The 18,580-nt window shown below is 36.1% G+C and overlaps 1 protein-coding gene across 5 annotated transcripts in view; it reads left to right on the top strand.

The window, feature by feature from the left end:
* The first annotated feature begins 5,642 nt into the window (after positions 1–5,642).
* Positions 5,643–18,580, top strand: part of si:dkey-96f10.1 — a 109,876-nt gene continuing 96,938 nt past the window's right edge. For 3 of the 5 annotated variants that reach the window (XM_073939555.1, XM_073939554.1, XM_073939558.1), the window contains exons 1-4: positions 5,659–5,923; positions 6,548–6,673; positions 6,979–7,075; positions 7,421–7,487. In XM_073939555.1, coding sequence (XP_073795656.1) covers positions 5,848–5,923; positions 6,548–6,673; positions 6,979–7,075; positions 7,421–7,487 — 366 coding nt within the window. In that variant the 5' untranslated portion in view covers positions 5,659–5,847. Of the gene's footprint in view, positions 5,924–6,547; positions 6,674–6,978; positions 7,076–7,420; positions 7,488–18,580 lie in introns of all 5 variants that reach the window. The other 2 variants (XM_002666441.8, XR_012398864.1) reach the window with 2 other exon arrangements.

Genomic DNA, 18,580 nt, shown 5'->3' with positions numbered 1-18,580 from the left:
AAAAGCGCTATATAAATGTAACAAATTATTATTATTATTAATTATAATTATTATTATTATTATTAATATGGCATAACTATAAGGAGTAATGTTTGCGCTGTTTAAACGCAGCTATGTCAGGATTGGGATAGGTTATACATTTTCATCATTTAAATTATTATTATGATTGTTAATATTATTATTGTATGACATTTATTTGGGCTATTGCGCTTAAATAAGTCATCTGTGATTCTAAATTAATATTTCTATTTATCCTTTTTATCACTCTGCCTGTCTTTCTCTTCTTTTTTCTAATTTTTCGGGTTCTGCCATGGTTAAACGTTTGCAAAATGTCTTAGTTTGTCCAGATTATTGTTTTATTGTTATGTAGCCTATAGGCGAGAAAAAGGTAATAATGCAAAAGTGGCAATAGCCCCTTTCACACATACAGACCTTTCCGGAAAATTACCGGCAATTTTCCGGAAAGGTTGTATGTGTGAACAGGTCCTTTTGAAAATACCGGTAAATTCGTTCTGGCTATTTTCCGGAAAGAGAAGTTGTAACATTACCGGCAATTTGCCGGAATGCTGCGCTGTGTGAATGCAGAAGGAAGATTCCCGTAATAAGTGAGCGCCTGCACGTGCACATATTATGAACATCTCGACATGCGAAAGTTGTTCACAATATTGATCATCCACAGAGTTTGTAATTTAGTCAAATGTTTACAAATACAAGCGCAGCCGTTTAAAGCTCATTTGTGGTGAATGATGTCAGAATTTACCGGTATTTTGGAATGGATGTGTGAATGCTCTTTTCCGGAAAATTTCCATAACGTCCTCGCCTGTGTGAACAGCGCTTTGTTGAATATACCGGTAAAGTCGTTCCGGAAATTTTCCAGATATTTACCGGTATCACTGTGTGAAAGGGGCTAATGATAAGTAATAAAATGAGTCGCCTGTGGTTTGATATTAGGCAGTTATAACTGACTTTAATTTGTTTTTATTAAATGAGAAAACCGTTATTTTTAACTTTTCAGCGACCGTTTGTGTTTTATGATTAGCAATGTTGATCTTTTTTGCAGTTATTAAACATATAAACTTATTTAAACTGGTTTAAACTTAATATAGTTGTCACTTGAGCTAGTTTCATAAGATTAATGTTTATAATGCGTGGTTTGACATGCGTGGTTAAGGGGTTCTTGCAAAGCAGCTCAGTGTTCATCATCATGGAGTTACTGAGCTTTAATCGCCATCTACTGGAGAGAATGTATTTGCTCATTTATTCTATTAACTCTTTTCTGCAAGTGTGTTTTATGATTTTACAAAGTCAAACCATTATGTTTTTATTTTATATTTTGAGATTATCATATTTAAATAAACAATTGCTAGGGTAGCTAATAGTTTCTTTTTTCTTGTTTTAAAAAAAAAATCAGTAGCCTATAAAATCATAATTTTTGCTTGACAAAGTTATTAGTTTAGGATTCTGGATGCATTTTTGCTGTGTTGGAAACTCATAAGCCCACACTAAATCAATTATATTATCAGAAATGACAGATATAAGAAATCCATTAATATTCATCACTCTTTTTACAATTATTCAAGCAATTTCTCGCTGACGTCAGCTCCACTTTCGGAAATGGTAAACAGCGAGGTGTTATTCATATAAGCCCAAGCATGACATATGTCATGATTAATATATTTATCGAAACACTCTTGTAGGCTATTCTTATGCTTGGCCAAATGTCATGACTTTCACTTTCATTTTACATTATTATGGACACGCCCAGATGTCATCTGAAACTTTGGAAGAATTCCTATCATATATTGGCAGCCATCCAGCATCTCTTAATCAGTTTGCTGTGGGGCGCTGGCTCTGACTGGCCACCGGAGCTCGCGGCCACTCGTTCGACTTTGTCGTGTGCAAGCCGCACAGCACATGCATAAAAACGTCAATCATTTCATTCATTCATCAATTCATTCATTTTCCTTCTGCTTCGTCTCTATTTTAGAGGAAAAGCAATAATCTGGACAAACTAAAGACATTTTGCAAACGTTTAACCGTGGCAGAACCCCAAAAATTCGAAAAAAAAGAAGAGAAAGACGATAGCAAAGTGATAGCTAAAAAGAATAAATAGAAATATTAATTTAGAATCACGGATGACTTATTTAAGCGCAATAGCCCAAATACATGTCATAAAATAATAATAATAACAATCATAATTTAAATAATGAAATTATATAACCTATCCCAATCCTGACATAGCTGCGTTTAAATAATAACTAAAGACGCTCCTTTAATGCATTCGCACGTTAAATTATTTTAAATCAGACGCCCCATCCATAAGCAACCTAAATCATACCTGAACTCTCTGTTTAACATTTCCAAGTAAACTGTTTTGTGACATTCTTATAAAATCTCTCTGGTTTTGAAAATCTTTGTTCGTAATTGTTCTTAGCCCTGTCAATGTTTATCTATTTTGTATTATTATTATAATATTTCCTCTCCTGTTTCTCTTGCGTTTATATTCTTTAGCTGTCAATATAATACTTCGCGTCTATGGAAGAAAGAGTCAATAAAGATAGACAATGTGTAACATCATATTCATAAAAGACGGTTTATGTGCAAGTAACCGCACCGGTCCGAGCAGGTAACGAGCCAGCATGGGAGACAAGCTCCGATAAGATTGCAGAACAACGTCTGTCTCTGGATCCGAGGGGTGAGCTTTACGCGATCACCAGCTGGCTTCCGTTACATGAGGGCAAATATAGATGACTAAACCCTCATTTACTCATTTTACTCATACTTTTTATTATTTATAATGTGCAAGGCATTGATATTAAAATTGAATGCTACTTTTTTGCCTTTATTAGCCTTTTTCTCGCTTGTTTACTGGGTTAAAAATCTTACATTATTCCATCTCCACCTGCTGGTGAAAGCTAGAGCAGCTGGTGATCTTCAATCTATTGCTTCTCCTGCAGTTCCCGGATGTAATGTTGAATTTTATCAGTCGAATTTGATCCACTGAATTTATGGAAGCGAATATTTGAACTGAAATAAAATGAACTGAAAATGACCTTTTGAATATTATACATCGTACTTTTAAAGGGTATTGAATATTTTGTAAGTGAAATCTGAAAATTGAATATGAATTATTGAATTTTTAAGTATGAAAACGTGTTTGAAATATTTTTCGTTGAAATATTCACAGCTTAAATAAACAGATATGTTAAATTTCAGGACCTAAAAAGACAAACCCTGGAATTCAAGTCATTGAAATGCGAGAACTTGTTAATACGGTGTATTATTTTTTTTCAGTATGTGATATTCAACAAGCTTTTTAATTCAAGACTTTAGGCATTGATTTTGTTCCATACCTATAGACTATAGATCGAACCCAGACCTTTTTTTTTTTAAATCAATATGTAGTTTTATCTCTGGACTGTACATAACAGTGTATTTGTTGATAGTGATGTTGAGACAATGTTGGCGGTGGTTAGATCAACGCGAAACCTTCCATAAGGTAGATAGTGTATGGAAATATATTTTTATATTGAAGAGCAAAGAGAGATCTCAAGATTTTGTGCATGAAAACAATTATATTTTAATTTCTCAACAATAATTTAATTTTTAACTGTAACAAATCCCTAACAATTTCAAATTAAACAATTTTCTATTACTTAATTTAGAAATATTAGAATTTATACCTGTTATAATTAAGTACACACAATATAGTTTCTTAGTGCCTTCCATAACATGGAACTCACGTTCTGAGGAGTTTCAGAAACACAGTTATAACAACCAAAGAAACAAGATGATAAAATAGTACAGGATCTAGAGCCCAACTAAAGCAGCCTCTGACCTCCATGATGGTGAGGTCAAATGAAATATTTTCAATAAAAATTATAAACCTCTGTAATTAGCAAAAATTCTTGCAGATTTGAGAGAATTGAAGTCAAACTGTAATCAGTGAAGCTGCTAATGCTGTTATTTAATGGAGTTGTTTAATCCTCTGTTTTAATTCAGTTGGTTTGGTGTGAGGCTGTGTCTGTAGTTTTATTTCTTGTTCTTTCCTTCAGTGATTGTGATTGTTAACAACATGTGTTTATTGTTCACTCATTTGTGGTCATTCACTCTATCTAAATAAAACAAATTGACTAATTTAGGAAATAGTGAATGAGGGTGTGCGAACAGGTGAATTGGGTAAGCTAAATTGTCCGTAGTGTATGAGTGTGATTGAGTGTGTGTGGATGTTTTCCAGAGATGAGTTGCGGACTTGCGGCTGGAAGGGCATCTGCTGCGTAAAAAATATGCTAATTAAGTTAGTGATTCATTCCGCTGTGGCGACCCCAGATTAATAAGGGGACAAAGCCGAAAAGAAAATGAATGAATAAATGAGGGTGTATGGTGAGATTTTAGACACTCTGACTATTTTCTTGAAAACAAAGGTTTACCAGCGGCATCGATAGAAAAATTATCTGCTGATTTAGATGAGGAGTTACAATTAGTAGTAAAGAATAATAAGACGATTTTAAATTTGACAAAAACCAAAAGTATTGTGTTTGGATCAAACTTTCAATTTAAATGTAAACCACAGTTAAATTTGTCTGTAATAAGTGTGCCTATTGAACAGGTAGAGGAAATTAGACTTCTTGGTGTTCTTCTTGATAGTAGGTTAAAGTGGTCAAAAGAGATCGATAAAATGGTAATAGTTATGGAAAGAGGTTTATCAATTATTAAGAAATGTGTAGAATTTTTATCACAGTACTGTATCTCTTAAATTGTTCAGGCAATTGTTCTTTCTTATCTAGATTATTGACCAGTGGTATGGTCGAGTGCATCAAGTAAAGACTTAGATAAATTACAGCTAGTCCAGAATAGAGCTGCACGACTAGTTTTACACGGCAATAGATGAGTTAATGTTATGAAAATGCATAAAAATTTACGTTGGTTATTGGTGAAGGATAGAGTAATTGTTTCTTTGCTGTGTTTTATAAGAAATATTTGTGTGTCAAGAGTCAAGTGTATAGTACTGTCAACTTTTATATGGTAATGCTAGTCATCATTTTAACACCAGCATGCATTAAAAAGGAAATTTTTTGCTTCCCATTTCAAAAACCACTGCAAAACAACAGACTGTAAATTATAGAGGAATGAAAACATGGAATTAATTGCCATCAGGCATTACATGCTTTGTAACAAGTAAAATGAGGTTTAAAAAATTGTTTAAGAAATATTGTGTTGTGTTCGATAGATCCAAGGAAGAATAGCCACTATCTTGTTAGTGGTTAATGGGGATCCTGATAAATAAATAAATAAATAAATAAATAAATAAATAAATAAATAAATAACACATAGAAATACCAATAGAAAAAGTTGGTTCCAGTCCTCAGCCTCTCAGTTCTACTCAAGGTCTCTGTAACCTCTGACCTAGTTTGATGTCTCCTGAAAATAGTTACAAAGAGACAGGCAATTGCACTAAACATTCTTACATAAAGCAATGTGTTAACATTCATTAGTTGAAATCATTTCAAAGTTAAATAATCATATTAAATAAAAATAATGAGAAATAGGATAATGAGAAAAGGATAAAAGTTGATCCATGCTGAGACGGATGGGAAGGTAGAAATCCGAATCCTTTATGCTGAATATTGATAGGCTGTTTTATGTAACATGGTGATCAGGTGATTGATGCACCTCCTACACAAGGGTTTACAAGTTTAAATACATTCTCTTTAAAGAGGACAAGCTTAGAGACAGATTTTTGGAGGAAATCAGTTTGACTGGTCACTTTTGAATGTATTATAGACACCTTTGAACAACATATGCACATACACAGCTATCTCACACATTTGTGAATATTTATCAAAAATGGAACTTACACAAAACCCTCTGGAAAAGATCTGGGTGCCATGGATGAGCAGCAGACTGAGACAGAGAAGAGGCTGTAAGTCAGACAACTTAAGAAACATTTCTCCATCTTGCTGTATTTTCATGCCATACAATCAGGTTATAAATCATCAGTTATAAATATCTTTTTTATAAAAAAAAATAAAGTTTTATTTTATGTATTTGTTATGATAAACATATAATTATAAAACATTTGAAGACTCATTTTCCATAATTTTTCATAAAATGTAATGGAATTTCTATGTGACAGTCTAAGTTAGAGCTGTCATATGTAAATGCATAATGGTTGCATAATGAAATTACTAAATAATTAATGAAACTTAATCCATGCATAGAAATGTTATTTAATATACTGATTTGTTTCATATATTTTTAGTAAAATTCTAATTGTGTTTTTGTGGTATATTTCACAGTGAGATGGTTTGTGTCCTCATGGCTGTTAACCTCTCTAGAGTTCAGTTCACTGCCCTTTACTCACATATACTCAGAAACCACTGATACTAGCGTCACTGAATTAATTCTTCACTGATGATGGAAAATGCATAATAAAACCATAACAAATGATTTGTCTGTTTAAATATATTCAATGCCAGGTTAATTTACACACTGGATAAATCAAGAATGATTCTTATTCAGACATTATGTGTCTGTTTTTTTTCAGCATCAGTTCCACAGTTCACCAATTCCCCAACCATGATTGTGATGATTGGTCTGCCTGCCCGTGGAAAGACATACATTTCTAAGAAACTCACACGTTACCTCAACTGGATTGGAGTTCCTACCAAGGGTAAGGATATTCATAAAAAGTTCAGAAAAGTAGCATATTCTACTACATCTAAACTAGGAAATTACTACTATGTATAATTTTATTTACTTAGTTATTCATTTAAAACAATTGTTGAATGGTATATGTATATACATTTCTGTTAACCAATCAAAACTATCAGTTTTTAGTCAAAACAGATATCTGGTGTTTTGTTTGATGACTGCTGAACTATATATAGGCTATGTACAGTAATTAAAAATAAATAGTTTCATAGTTTTTAATATTTTTTCTTGTGTCTTCTCACTGATGTGAAACTGTGTTAACAGTGTTTAACGTTGGACAGTACCGTCGAGATGCTGTACGTACATATAAAAGTTATGAATTCTTCCGCCCAGACAATGAAGAGGCCATGAAGATTCGCAAGTGAGATACACACTTTAAAGAACAAGCCTTAAAGTTTAAAAGGACAGTTCACCCAAAAATGTATTTGTTGCAACTGGAGTAATGCAATTTAACCTGTAGAAAAATTTCCACCGCTAAAGAGCTTTTACAGTTGATTTCCCCTGACTTCCCTCTTCACTATCCTTTGTTGTGAGTGAACATATTGATGCTTCTTAAAATTGGTATTCTTTCCTCTCTCTCGGTGATTGGCCAAACACATCTGAGCACTAGAATATACTTTTGAATTATTATACATATTTGAAACCTTTGTTGATATATTTGATACTGTATGTTTTTGGTGATTTCATTATAATTTGTGTGTATTAGAACATGTGCTTTGGCTGCATTGAAGGACGTCTGTTGTTACTTCACTCAGTTTCATGGACAAGTGGCAGTAAGTAACATCACACACCTTTCTCAATCAATTTGCTTCATCTATATGAAGATCTATGAATATGATACAAGTTTCTTTCTTCACTCAATCACACAAACTGTACCTGTTCCATTTAATTTATTAAGTCCTTGCCAGTTAATCCATAGTTGATCCAATGTTCCATCTTAATGGTATGCCTTATTAAGGATATATTTATGTAAGTGTGAATCTTATTTACATCTGATATGCAGTTTGGAGTGGGGAGAAGATTAAGTCAATTATCATTGATTTTTTTTCTCCTAGTGGCCGGGGAGGGGAAGGAATTGGGGAAAAGGGGATTTAGAAAAAAAAAGGAGGGGGGGGGGGGGGATGGAAGAGCGGAATTACTCAACACTCAAAGTAGAAAAAGAAGGGGCTATTAAATGCCGGAAGGGAGATAGAAAGAGGGGCTGAGGATCTTGAGGCCGGAAAAAAGTAAAAGGGTTGGGGTGGTTCCAATGCATTCATTGATGCATTGGACAGCCGCTTCAGTGTCGCAGTGTACGAAGATGCTAGATGCGGCCCATTCGTCGCCCCAAAAGATAGCTGCGGCAACGATGATATATAGTTTGAAAAGGGGTGGATAATTGTTGGTTCTGAGGACTTTCAAGTATTTGTGGGGGCCATGGTGAAGCGAACCCACGCCCTTGGTAATATCCCCCGAAAACCAACTAAAGGGGCTCAGTAAGGAAATAAGATCCGATATGGTGGGGTGGATTGTGAGATTGAAATTTGAGGTTAGTTCAGAATGTCTCAAAACTAAAAAGGATAGTGTGAACATGACATTGGGGTTGGGCTGTGTGAGTGGAATGTATCCTTTGTGAAGAGTGTAAATGTATTTGGAATGGATGTGGAGTGTAATAGATTGAATGAGGGTCAGCTTCTGGATCCGGCAGTCTTGATCTCTGAAATTGAAAAACAAAGAGAATCAGAAATTAAATCTTTACAACATGTACGGCAGACATGAAATTTGTTTTAGCTGATATCCATGCGAGGCATCTTAATAAGGGCATGGGCGACTGTAAATGGAAGTGCCTTTGTTAATGCATGGTCCGATAGCTTCGTTGACACAATGTGCAAGGATGGTAGGGGTGGACGTTCGTCCCCCTATGGGATAGCAGATAGATGGAGAGCTGAAGATATGGGGTGTGGCTTGTCTGGTGGTCCTGGAAGACTGGTACCTCTTGAAGACTGAGCAGGTGAAGTGATAGTGAAGTTTAAACTTCTATTTAAAGCAGTTAAGTGGGAAGTTTGTTTTTTTGCTGATTTCACGTCCGACTGACTTGCTTTTATAAGCTTATATATGACACTTTGTATATGAACACGAGTCACTGGCATATACAATTGGACTCAATGTGCATAATGTTTTTCAATAGCTGGCTAATATTCACTAGTTGTGTAATAATCTTATCAGAACTAAAATGAATATTGGATATCATTTTTTTTTTATATCAACTGCCAACATCGAACTCTGAACTTTATAAGACTTAAATGCAATGTCACCACTTAGTAAAAACTGTGAATGAAATATTTATTTATTGTAATGTAATGTAATTGGCTTCAATGTAATTGGCTTAACTTTAATCCATGAATAACATTTTGTTGTAATCTTAATTTAACTAAATTCACAAGCGTGTCTGGCCTGATTCATTCATAACAGCTGCATCCCAAATGGCACACTATACACTATGCACTCATGCACTATGTACTTATGCACTTACGCACTCAACAGCATAGTATATGAATGTAGTGTTGTCCCAATTGGAGCACTAATTTTTTTTGACCGAGCGGAAATTCAAACCGTTTTCCTGATGACGTTTGACGGTCAAACCGTTTTCCTGATGACGTTTGACGGTCGCCAAATCAGTGAAATAAAAAAGCAAACTATCAAATAATACCTGCCGTAAGTGTAATCGCATTCACCATCGGGAGGCGCTATAATCACTCTTGCAGGAGAATTTTTCTTTCACCATCCAAAATAAATAAAGTTATTCAACATCTGCGCCCGATAGCTCCACCCCTTCCGCTACTTGAGCAAACCTGTGATGTCCATCATTACACACTTCATTTTACCGGCTGAATGAGTACATCATCCGGGTAATTAAAGTACACTTATTATTTTTAGAGTTTTCAGTGTGAACACACTACTAACACTATTTATACTACAAAATGGCGTAGAATAGTGCATAAGTATGCGATTTGGGACGCAGCTAACGTCTTTGCAACAGATTCAAGAGAGAGGGTGGGACCACCTCCAGTTTTTTAGAGCTCATTGGATGGTGACACTTCTTCTTACAGCTATTGGCTTAAAGGAGTGTCAGTCAGGCCATGCAAAAGGTGCAAAAGCCCGGCGGCCATTTTGTTGATCAAAATCACCATTGTTTATGACTGGAGCTGCTGCTCTGCTAAACACATTCCAGCAAACAAGCTGTTAAATGAAATGGATCTGTGGACGGGCAGGAGGCAAGAATCTTTGGTAAAAATCATTCTGTTTACGCTAGTCTCGCTTTTCAAGAGATTTGTAGCTTTCGTAGCTTATGAGCGGAGCAGAGCTTTCTTCAAGATGAAGCTATTGAGATGAGAAAAGTCTGGTTATTTATAGTGAGTTAAGGATCGTCAGATAAGATAATTATTCATTAGCTAAAGTTGGAACAGCTGTGAACAATCATAAGCACGTGATCCTCTCTAATTTTGTTTATAAATAAACTTCACAAAGAGTGGGCTCACAATAATTCCGTGACTATTCTTGAATGGCCCAGCTAGAACCTGACTAAATCCAAATGAGCATCTCTGGAGAGACCTAAAATGCCTGTTCACCAACATTTACCATCCAACCTGACAGAACTGGACAGGATCTGCATTGAGAAATGGCAGATGATCTCCTAATCCAGGTGTAAAAAAACTGGTTGCTCCTTTCGCAAAACACAAAAATAAAACAAAATAAAAAACCCATGCCTGTCACTGTTAAAAAAAATAAGTTAAATTTACGGAAAAATACCGGCAACTGTGGTTGCCAGAATTTTTCCGTAAAAAATATGAAAGTTTTTAGAACCGTTTAAATTTATGGAAAATAACCGTATTTCTTGAACTGATACAGTGTTTAGTTCATAAAAACGCCAAGTACTTAAAAACATAAAGTCTTTTAATGCAATATTGTGTTCATGTGTGTTTACAATTAGCAAACAGATTTTCACTGCATTAGTAACTACACAGTTACCTTTGAACAAAATCAGATGCCGCATACAATCAAAAACTTTTTGTTCATCTCAAACTTGCACTTATATGCTACTATCCTCCACAGTGACACAGAAACTGTTTTAAAGTCATTTGCTGTTTTTCTTCTTGATTTTACGGTATAATACCGGCAGCTGTGGTTGCCAGTAATCTACTGTTTTAACATTTTACATTCGTAATTTAATTTCCCTGCTGAAAAATCCAGCTTAAACCAGCCTAGGCTGGTTACTAGCCATTTCCAGCCTGGTCTTAGCTGGTCAGGCTGGAAAATGACCAGCCAAATCCAGCTAAAACCAGCTTGACCAGCCTGGTTTAAGCTGGATATAGCTAGTTTTGGATGGACTCCCAGCTTGGCTAGGCTGGTCAAGCTGGTTTTAGCTGGTCATCTCCCAGCCTGACCAGCTAAGACCAGACTGGAAATGGCTGGAAACCAGCCTGGAAGTGGCCAAAACCCCTCTAAAACCAGCCTGGTCGACCAGCTAAAACCAGCCAACCAGCCTAGGCACATGTGACCGTGAGCTTCAAAAAACATGTTTTGGCAAGCCAGATGAATCAGCCAAACGGTTGATTCATCTATAAACGAGTCGCCTTGATACCGAGTCATTAGGTGTCTCACCATGACGTACGAACAAAACCAAGTTATTCACGTGCACGCGCAAACCGGGGAGATTTCAAACCTGAGGCCCCGCCCTCTGACGCAGAAATCCAGACACACACACACACACACACACACACACACACACACACCCACACACCCACAAACACACGCACACAAACATGCCGGTCGATTGAAGTCACACTGCAGATAGATATTATCGAGGGTCTACCCAAAGATGAAACATCAGCATTATAACCAAGCAGTTGGAAACTAACGTTACTGGAAACTTCTGGAAGCTACATGCTACAAAGAATACTTCATCTGCGTTTGTTAAAGGAAGGATCAGTAAAGAGTAACTTACTGATGGACGTCAGGATTAGTTTCTTCCTCCCTTTCTCAAGTGTAAGTACGTGCGATTAAAGTTGTTGCCTCGTTTACTCTAGCTTGCAAATGTATTTAGTTGTGATTTGTTACTTGTAACCGAGTGTACTGTATCAGGTTAACTGGGTATATTCTCTTATCACGTGCAGAGTCACGTTAAAAACACGACGCCTGCTGCTTTGTTTATGGAGCTCCGTGGTAGAGGTCTGCATTCCTGCGGCTGTCCCCGCGCCAGATTTCTGCGCCGCGGGAATAAATTTCCGAATAAAACGCTGGAGCGGTCGGTAACGGGTTTAATTTGGGAAGCTAGCGGGGTGTCTGTAGCAATATCACGGATATTGCTATGCGAATGAGAAAGAGAGAGTTTTGCCTGTGTCTGCTTTGTGAGTTAGTGCGCACGCGCGCGTATGAGAGAGAGAGAGAGATTTGTGTGCTTGGTGTTGTGTGTGTGTTTATACAGACAGATTGGCTGTCTGGATTGTATAGCTGGGTGATTTTTGGTTGTGTTCTCCCCCGCTCTAGCGGGATCGGGCACGGCGGGCAGAAAACGGGGCGGGTTCTCAGGCTAAAACCTGGCGGGTGCGGGCGGAAGCGGGAGCGTTGTCGTCCGGAGGTGTGTGTGTGTTTTGTGTGTGTGTGGCAGCTAAAATCCACACCTACACTATCGAGCTTGTATGAACTGTGATTACTTTTTATATTGCTGATTAGCTATTGGCCATTTCATTCTCTGACTAAAGGCAGTCGACCAAACGCGACAGACTGTCATCGGTCCAATCAGAGCAGATTAGCTTTGCGCTAAGGAGGGGTTTGGGAACAAATGAATTACTGGACGATTTATACGGGAGTCGCTGGGATAATTAGGTAAAAATAAATGCAGATTATAAGACCATGAAAGTGTTTTTTGACCTTGCATGCATATTAGACTGTTGTTGGAGACCCTTACAACCAAGATATGACCCTATTTCATGTATAATATGGGCTCTTTAATATAATGTTATGCAGTCATAATTCATACAATAGAAAGTCTTAAAAACACAAACAGTTCAGCAGCACTGAGTGGGATAATCCGGAGATGTATTGGGCCCGCTTAAACATTATAGCATTTTTCTCATGGAAAGAGCAATTATTAGGTTCACTATCTGTTAATGAGGCACAGAAACAGACAAATCACAGGCAGTTTCAGTGGTAAAGTTTGTGCGAAGTTTTGAATATTCAAACACGAGTGCAAAGCACTTTGTTGCAGTTTGTGTCAAAAACATCAAAATTTCGACACATATCCACACATAATCTTGGTTTCTCTAAACGCGCGCTTTTCTCTTGATGCGCGCTGCTGCGTGCCCCTCATCTTTAAACAATATCGAGAGGTTAGTAACTGAACTAATTTCAATATCACTGACTCGATTAATTAAATACAAAAGCCATGTAACGTGCTGTTGATTAACCTGTTGTCCTTTATTTCCCTTTAAATCTCTCAAATTATCATATGTGATCTCCTCTGTTATTGGACTTTTTAACTGATAAGGAAAAAAAAAACATCAAAATCAAACACAAGATGTCTTAAACTGTTACTGTTCACTGTTGTGCTTAACAATAGTGCAATACAATATAATGTGTATTTTTTTTTATAATTCAGCTTTTGCTGAACATAAATGATTAAATGTTTTAATTTTAGGAAATAAAAAGTTTTTTATTGTGTGTCAACTCTGTCATGGATGATTTTAGTAATGTTTAGAAATAATAATAAATTATAGCAAGAACAATCCAAATGGGTAGTTTCCAGGATTTAAGTCAGAATTAAAATCAGGAATAAAATATTTTTAATTTGTCCAATATATGTGATTAGTGAAATATTCAGTTTTCCTTTTGTAACTGTGGTAATAGTATTGACAGTTTACAGTTTAAACATTTAATTTAATTTTTTTTTTAAGAAAAGAAAAATAAAATATTTTTGATTGCACAATGATACATGATAGAAAAATAAACTAACTAATTCGAACATCAAGAAATCATGATTTTTGGTAATTTGATCTTTGAAAATGATGAACAAATTTTACAAAAATTTAAAAATGTAACAAAGTAACGTAACAATTTTTTAAAATCTGAAAAAAGGATGGCTTTGGTCACTAAATATACCTGCAACTATAGAATCACCCACATAGTTGATAAAGAGCAACATGTTTTTCTGGAGTTTTTTTGCAAACTTGGCAAACATCACTTAAGCAAGCCAAGACAGATAAATATAATCTGGAGTACAAATAATAGTTTTCAAAATAAAATACAGTTTGCTCTACATTACTTTTAAAATGCTATAAATAATTTTATTACCTTTAAAATAATTGTTGTCTTATTATATATATATATACAGGGCTTTACATTAACACCCGCCAACCCGGGCTAGACAGACAATCCCACTAGCCACTTTGGCTGGTTGAAAATAATTTTTAAATTGTAGTTTTCCTAAAAGCAGGGTTCGACAATATAAGGATGACCCAATATGCGTACAAATGTGATCTTAGAATCGAGAAGTAAAATAATTGTGATCACGCGAGCAGAAGAAAGCAAGTAAATACCGAATGAGAGAATGATCATCACTCATTACAACATATGATGTGATGCGCGCGACTGCTTAACGCGTACGTGCTCCCGAATCATGAAGCAACCGTGTCTGGAACAGGTTCTGTAAATTCAACTGTCATCGGTTCTCTTTCAAATAAACTAGACAAAAAGTGATGAACATGCCTTCACAGTCCTGATGCTTTAAAGAGCTCAAAATTTGTCTTTTGTGAGCAGCACTGGTTGCTTTCACTTTGAACAGATTATTAAATGGCCTAAAGTTAGTCAATTGCTTTACTTTCTTTTTTTAAGAAATGTTTTGTTAAATAAAATGTATAGTATACAGATATATTTTGCTTGTTTTGACACATAAAAAAATTGTGGCTTAGAAATAATTATTGTTTAGTGTGGTTATAGAGATAAATTTGGTAAATCGTTAATTTTGAGCTCTAAAAAGTCATGTGAATAAAAAAACTAATTGCAATATAACACTATGAAACCATGACTCATTTGCTCATGCTCATTGAGCAAGCTCATACTCGACACACATAAATTGAAATGAATGAGGACGCATGTGGACATAAAACAAATTTTAAATCAAGTAATTTTAGCATGTCAATGTCAAATTCATGCATTCAAAATATATTTTCCCAACAACAAAATTATGGCTAGTGAAAATACATATATATATTGTTTATTTTTGTTGGCCCACCCTAAACGTCACTTGGTTCTGTTCTGTCTTTTCATCTAGCAGCAATAATTACTGAAGTTTTCTGTATACTCCGAACACACACACTCTCTCACACTAAGTCAGTTGCCAATGGTTACAGGCAGGTTTCAGGAGAGCTAAGCATCATAGGAAAACTGTTCTTAAAGCAAAACAGCATATATAAATAAATTCACTTTATGACAATTAAACGATAAATGGAGAATTAATTAATTAATCACTCTTGCAGTTATATATCAATTTAAGTCATAATATCCTCCCCCCATGAACAACTGTTCATCAACTCAATCGCTAATGCATATAGCAATTTAATTGGTCTTCTCAAAAAAAAATGCCTGCAGATGTGCGAACAGCACGAGCTCGAACTTTACCATCTCGCCCTGGAAACAAAAGTTACATTTTTCCTAACTTCCAAGATTGTCTTGGCATGTTAGCTTCTCCAATGAGAACAATGTCCCAAATTTTCAGCACAGTAGGTTTCTGTATGCGGCACGAATGGGCAGATTTTAGGTCTAACAGATAGTCCTTTCTCCAGCGGTTCCACAGGACGGTTATGAGTCGATTCCTGTATCTCCATCTCCGTGTCATATCCTCTTTGTTCACAGTGGGGTGATCATAGTCTGCAGGAAATGGTTTTGGTGGCAGTGAAGCTAGTCGCTCGCCAACTAGAAAGTGTGCATGCGTAAGTGGCTTTGGCTTATCAAGTTCATTATTGACAAAGGAAAGTGGTCTGAAGTTAAGTACAGCTTCTACTTCTGTAAGTAGTGTACACATCTCTTCAAAAGTTAGTGATGCTCTCCCAAACACCTTTCTCAGACACGTCTTCACAGATCGTACTAACCTCTCCCAAAAGCCACCTCACCAGGCTGCTCGCTCTACGATGAAACGCCAGGTGATGCCCTTCCCTGAGAAATATTCTAGAACTTGAGGATCTTTAATCGTTTGCCACAGCTCACTAAGATCTTGATTGGCTCTTTTGAATGTTTTGGCATTGTCTGAATAAATTATCTTGCAGAGTCCTCTTCTAGATACAAATCGCTTAAGTGCTAGCAGGAAGCTTTCTGTGAATTGGCTTGAAACCAGCTCCAAGTGCACTGCTCTGGTGACGGCACATGTGAACAATGCAATGCAGGCCTTGCATAACACACGATCATTTTTTACATACAGAGTAGGGCTGTGCAATTATTCGAAAATCCGATTTTGATTTCGATTATGGCTTTTAACGATTATGAAAAACCATTAATCGAGATAAACGATTATTGCATCAAATACCAAAAGCGCGAAAGACCGCATGCTTATGTGTGTGTGCAACACGCGCACACGCATAAGCACGCGGTCAGCATTCAGTTTCATTTGCACTCTGAGGCCCCGTTTACACTAATGCGTTTTAGTTTGAAAACGCATCAATTTTTACACCAGGTTACACCAACCGTCCACACTACGCCGGAGTTCTCGAGCGCCGAAAACAGAGCGTTTCGAAAATGCTAGAGAGGCCGTTTTCATTCTAAAATGCTGCTGCTCCGTCTCAGTGTGGATGATGGAAAACGGAGACATCTCAAAACAGAGGCGGGGCTGCAGACATTCGCCTCTCTGATTGGGGCTTTTCCTCAATATTAAGTAACCTAACACACACAGTTCAGCTCTACATCCTCTCCTTGTAAATTCAGACTTCGCAAGTTTGATCAAGGCTGCAGTCTCTTCTTCTCAATTTGATATGGAAAACAGACTATACCGAGGACATGGGTAAATCTTCAAAGGGAACAGTGTACTTTATAACTTCATTCACCCTGGCTACGTTGTTTCACTTTCTCAACAATAAAATGTAAACATGATTAAACTGTCTATCTTAATTTTAATATTAGCAACTTAACAGACAGCAGAAATGTTGAGGCGTCGTGCTGCATAATATGAGCGTCATCTTCACTGTGTGGATATTTATAACAAACCGGAGCCTATAACAACGGCCTCCTTTCAATTTCAGTTAAAATACGAAACACACTATCTCTTTTGCTGAATATCAGTTTTACAAATATATATATATATATATATATATATATATATATATATATATATATATATATATATATATATATATATATATATATATATAGTTAAAGTCAGAATTATTAGCCCTCCAGAATATTAGCAACCCTTTTCCTCCAATTTCTGTTTAATGGAAAGAAGTTTTTTAAACTTATTTCTGAACATAATAGTTTTGGTATATCATGTCTAATTACTGATTTGTTTTATCTTTGCTATGATGATGTTTTTCAAAATACAAGCATTCAGATTAAAGTGCAATTCAAAGGCTTAATTAGAGTAATTAGACAAGTCATTGTATAACAGTAATTTCTTCTGCAGACAATCAAAGAATATATTGCTTAAGGGGGCTAATAATATTGACCTTAAAATGGGTTTCAAAATATTTAAATCTGTTTTTATTCTAGCTAAAATAAAACAAATAAGACTTTCTCCAGAAGAAAAAAATATTAGAGGAAATACTGTTAAAATTCCTTGTTCTGTTTAACATAATTTGGGAAATAGTTATTTAAAAAAACAAAATTCTTAGGAGCGCTAATAATTTTGACTTCAACTGATAATCATTTTGAATAATCGTGATTACAATTATGACCAAAATAATCATGATTATGATTTTTTCCAAAATCGAGCAGCCCTAATACAGAGGACCTACGAAATCAATGCCAGTCACTTCAAATGGAGGGGTCTCTACTATCCTATCTCGGGGCAAAGGGGCAGTGTCCTGTTGTGAGGACTTTGCTTTAAATCTTTTGCACACAGCACATTTTGACAGAATAGTTTTCACAAGTTGTCGGCCTTGTAAAATCCAGTATTTACTCCTACTTTGTACTAGTGTGTCTCTTAAACCTGAATGCATAGTTAATTCATGGTTGTGCTGTACTAGCAGCTCACAGTATCTGGCCCTTTTAGGTAGAATCCATGGGTGCTTTTCCCTGTAACTGAATTCTGATTGTTGCAGTCTGCCTCCAACACAGATTAATTTATCATCATCATCCAGGAAAGGTTTCAGTTCTCTTATTTTTGAGTCTGCATTTAGGCCTTTGTGAGCTTTTAGCAAAGTAATCTCATGCCTGAAGTTGCTGTCTTGTGTCACTTTTATCCAGTACTTTTCAGCCTCAAACATTTCATCTGCAGTTAACTCACCGCGTCTTTTAGAGCTTGGTTTAATGTTGTGCATGAACCTCTTGATCCAAGCAGTTATTAGCAATAATATGTTCAGTTTACTGTACTTTGCTAAATTTAACAAAGGCTCCATTCCACTGTTGTCCTCGCTACTGTTAAGTTGCACAGTGATCTGCTGAACTTCTAATTCATCGCTCACCTCTTCATCTTGATTTCATTACTCATTTCCACTGAACCCTGTGCTGCCAGAAACTGAGGTCCCTTCCACCAAAGTTCATTTTCCTTTAGATTAGTCACAGTCTGACCTCTAGTGGGAAGGTCTGCGGGATTGTCTTTGCTCCTACAGTGTGACCACATTGCAGGGTTAGTTATAGACTGTATTTCAGCCACTCTGTTTGACACAAACTGTTTCCACTTGTG

The sequence above is a fragment of the Danio rerio genome, chromosome 23 (genome assembly GCF_049306965.1).
Source record: "Danio rerio strain Tuebingen ecotype United States chromosome 23, GRCz12tu, whole genome shotgun sequence".
NCBI lineage: Eukaryota > Metazoa > Chordata > Actinopteri > Cypriniformes > Danionidae > Danio > Danio rerio.
The sequence above is the reverse complement of the archived record's forward strand: the minus strand, read 5'-3'. Positions and strand labels throughout refer to the sequence as shown.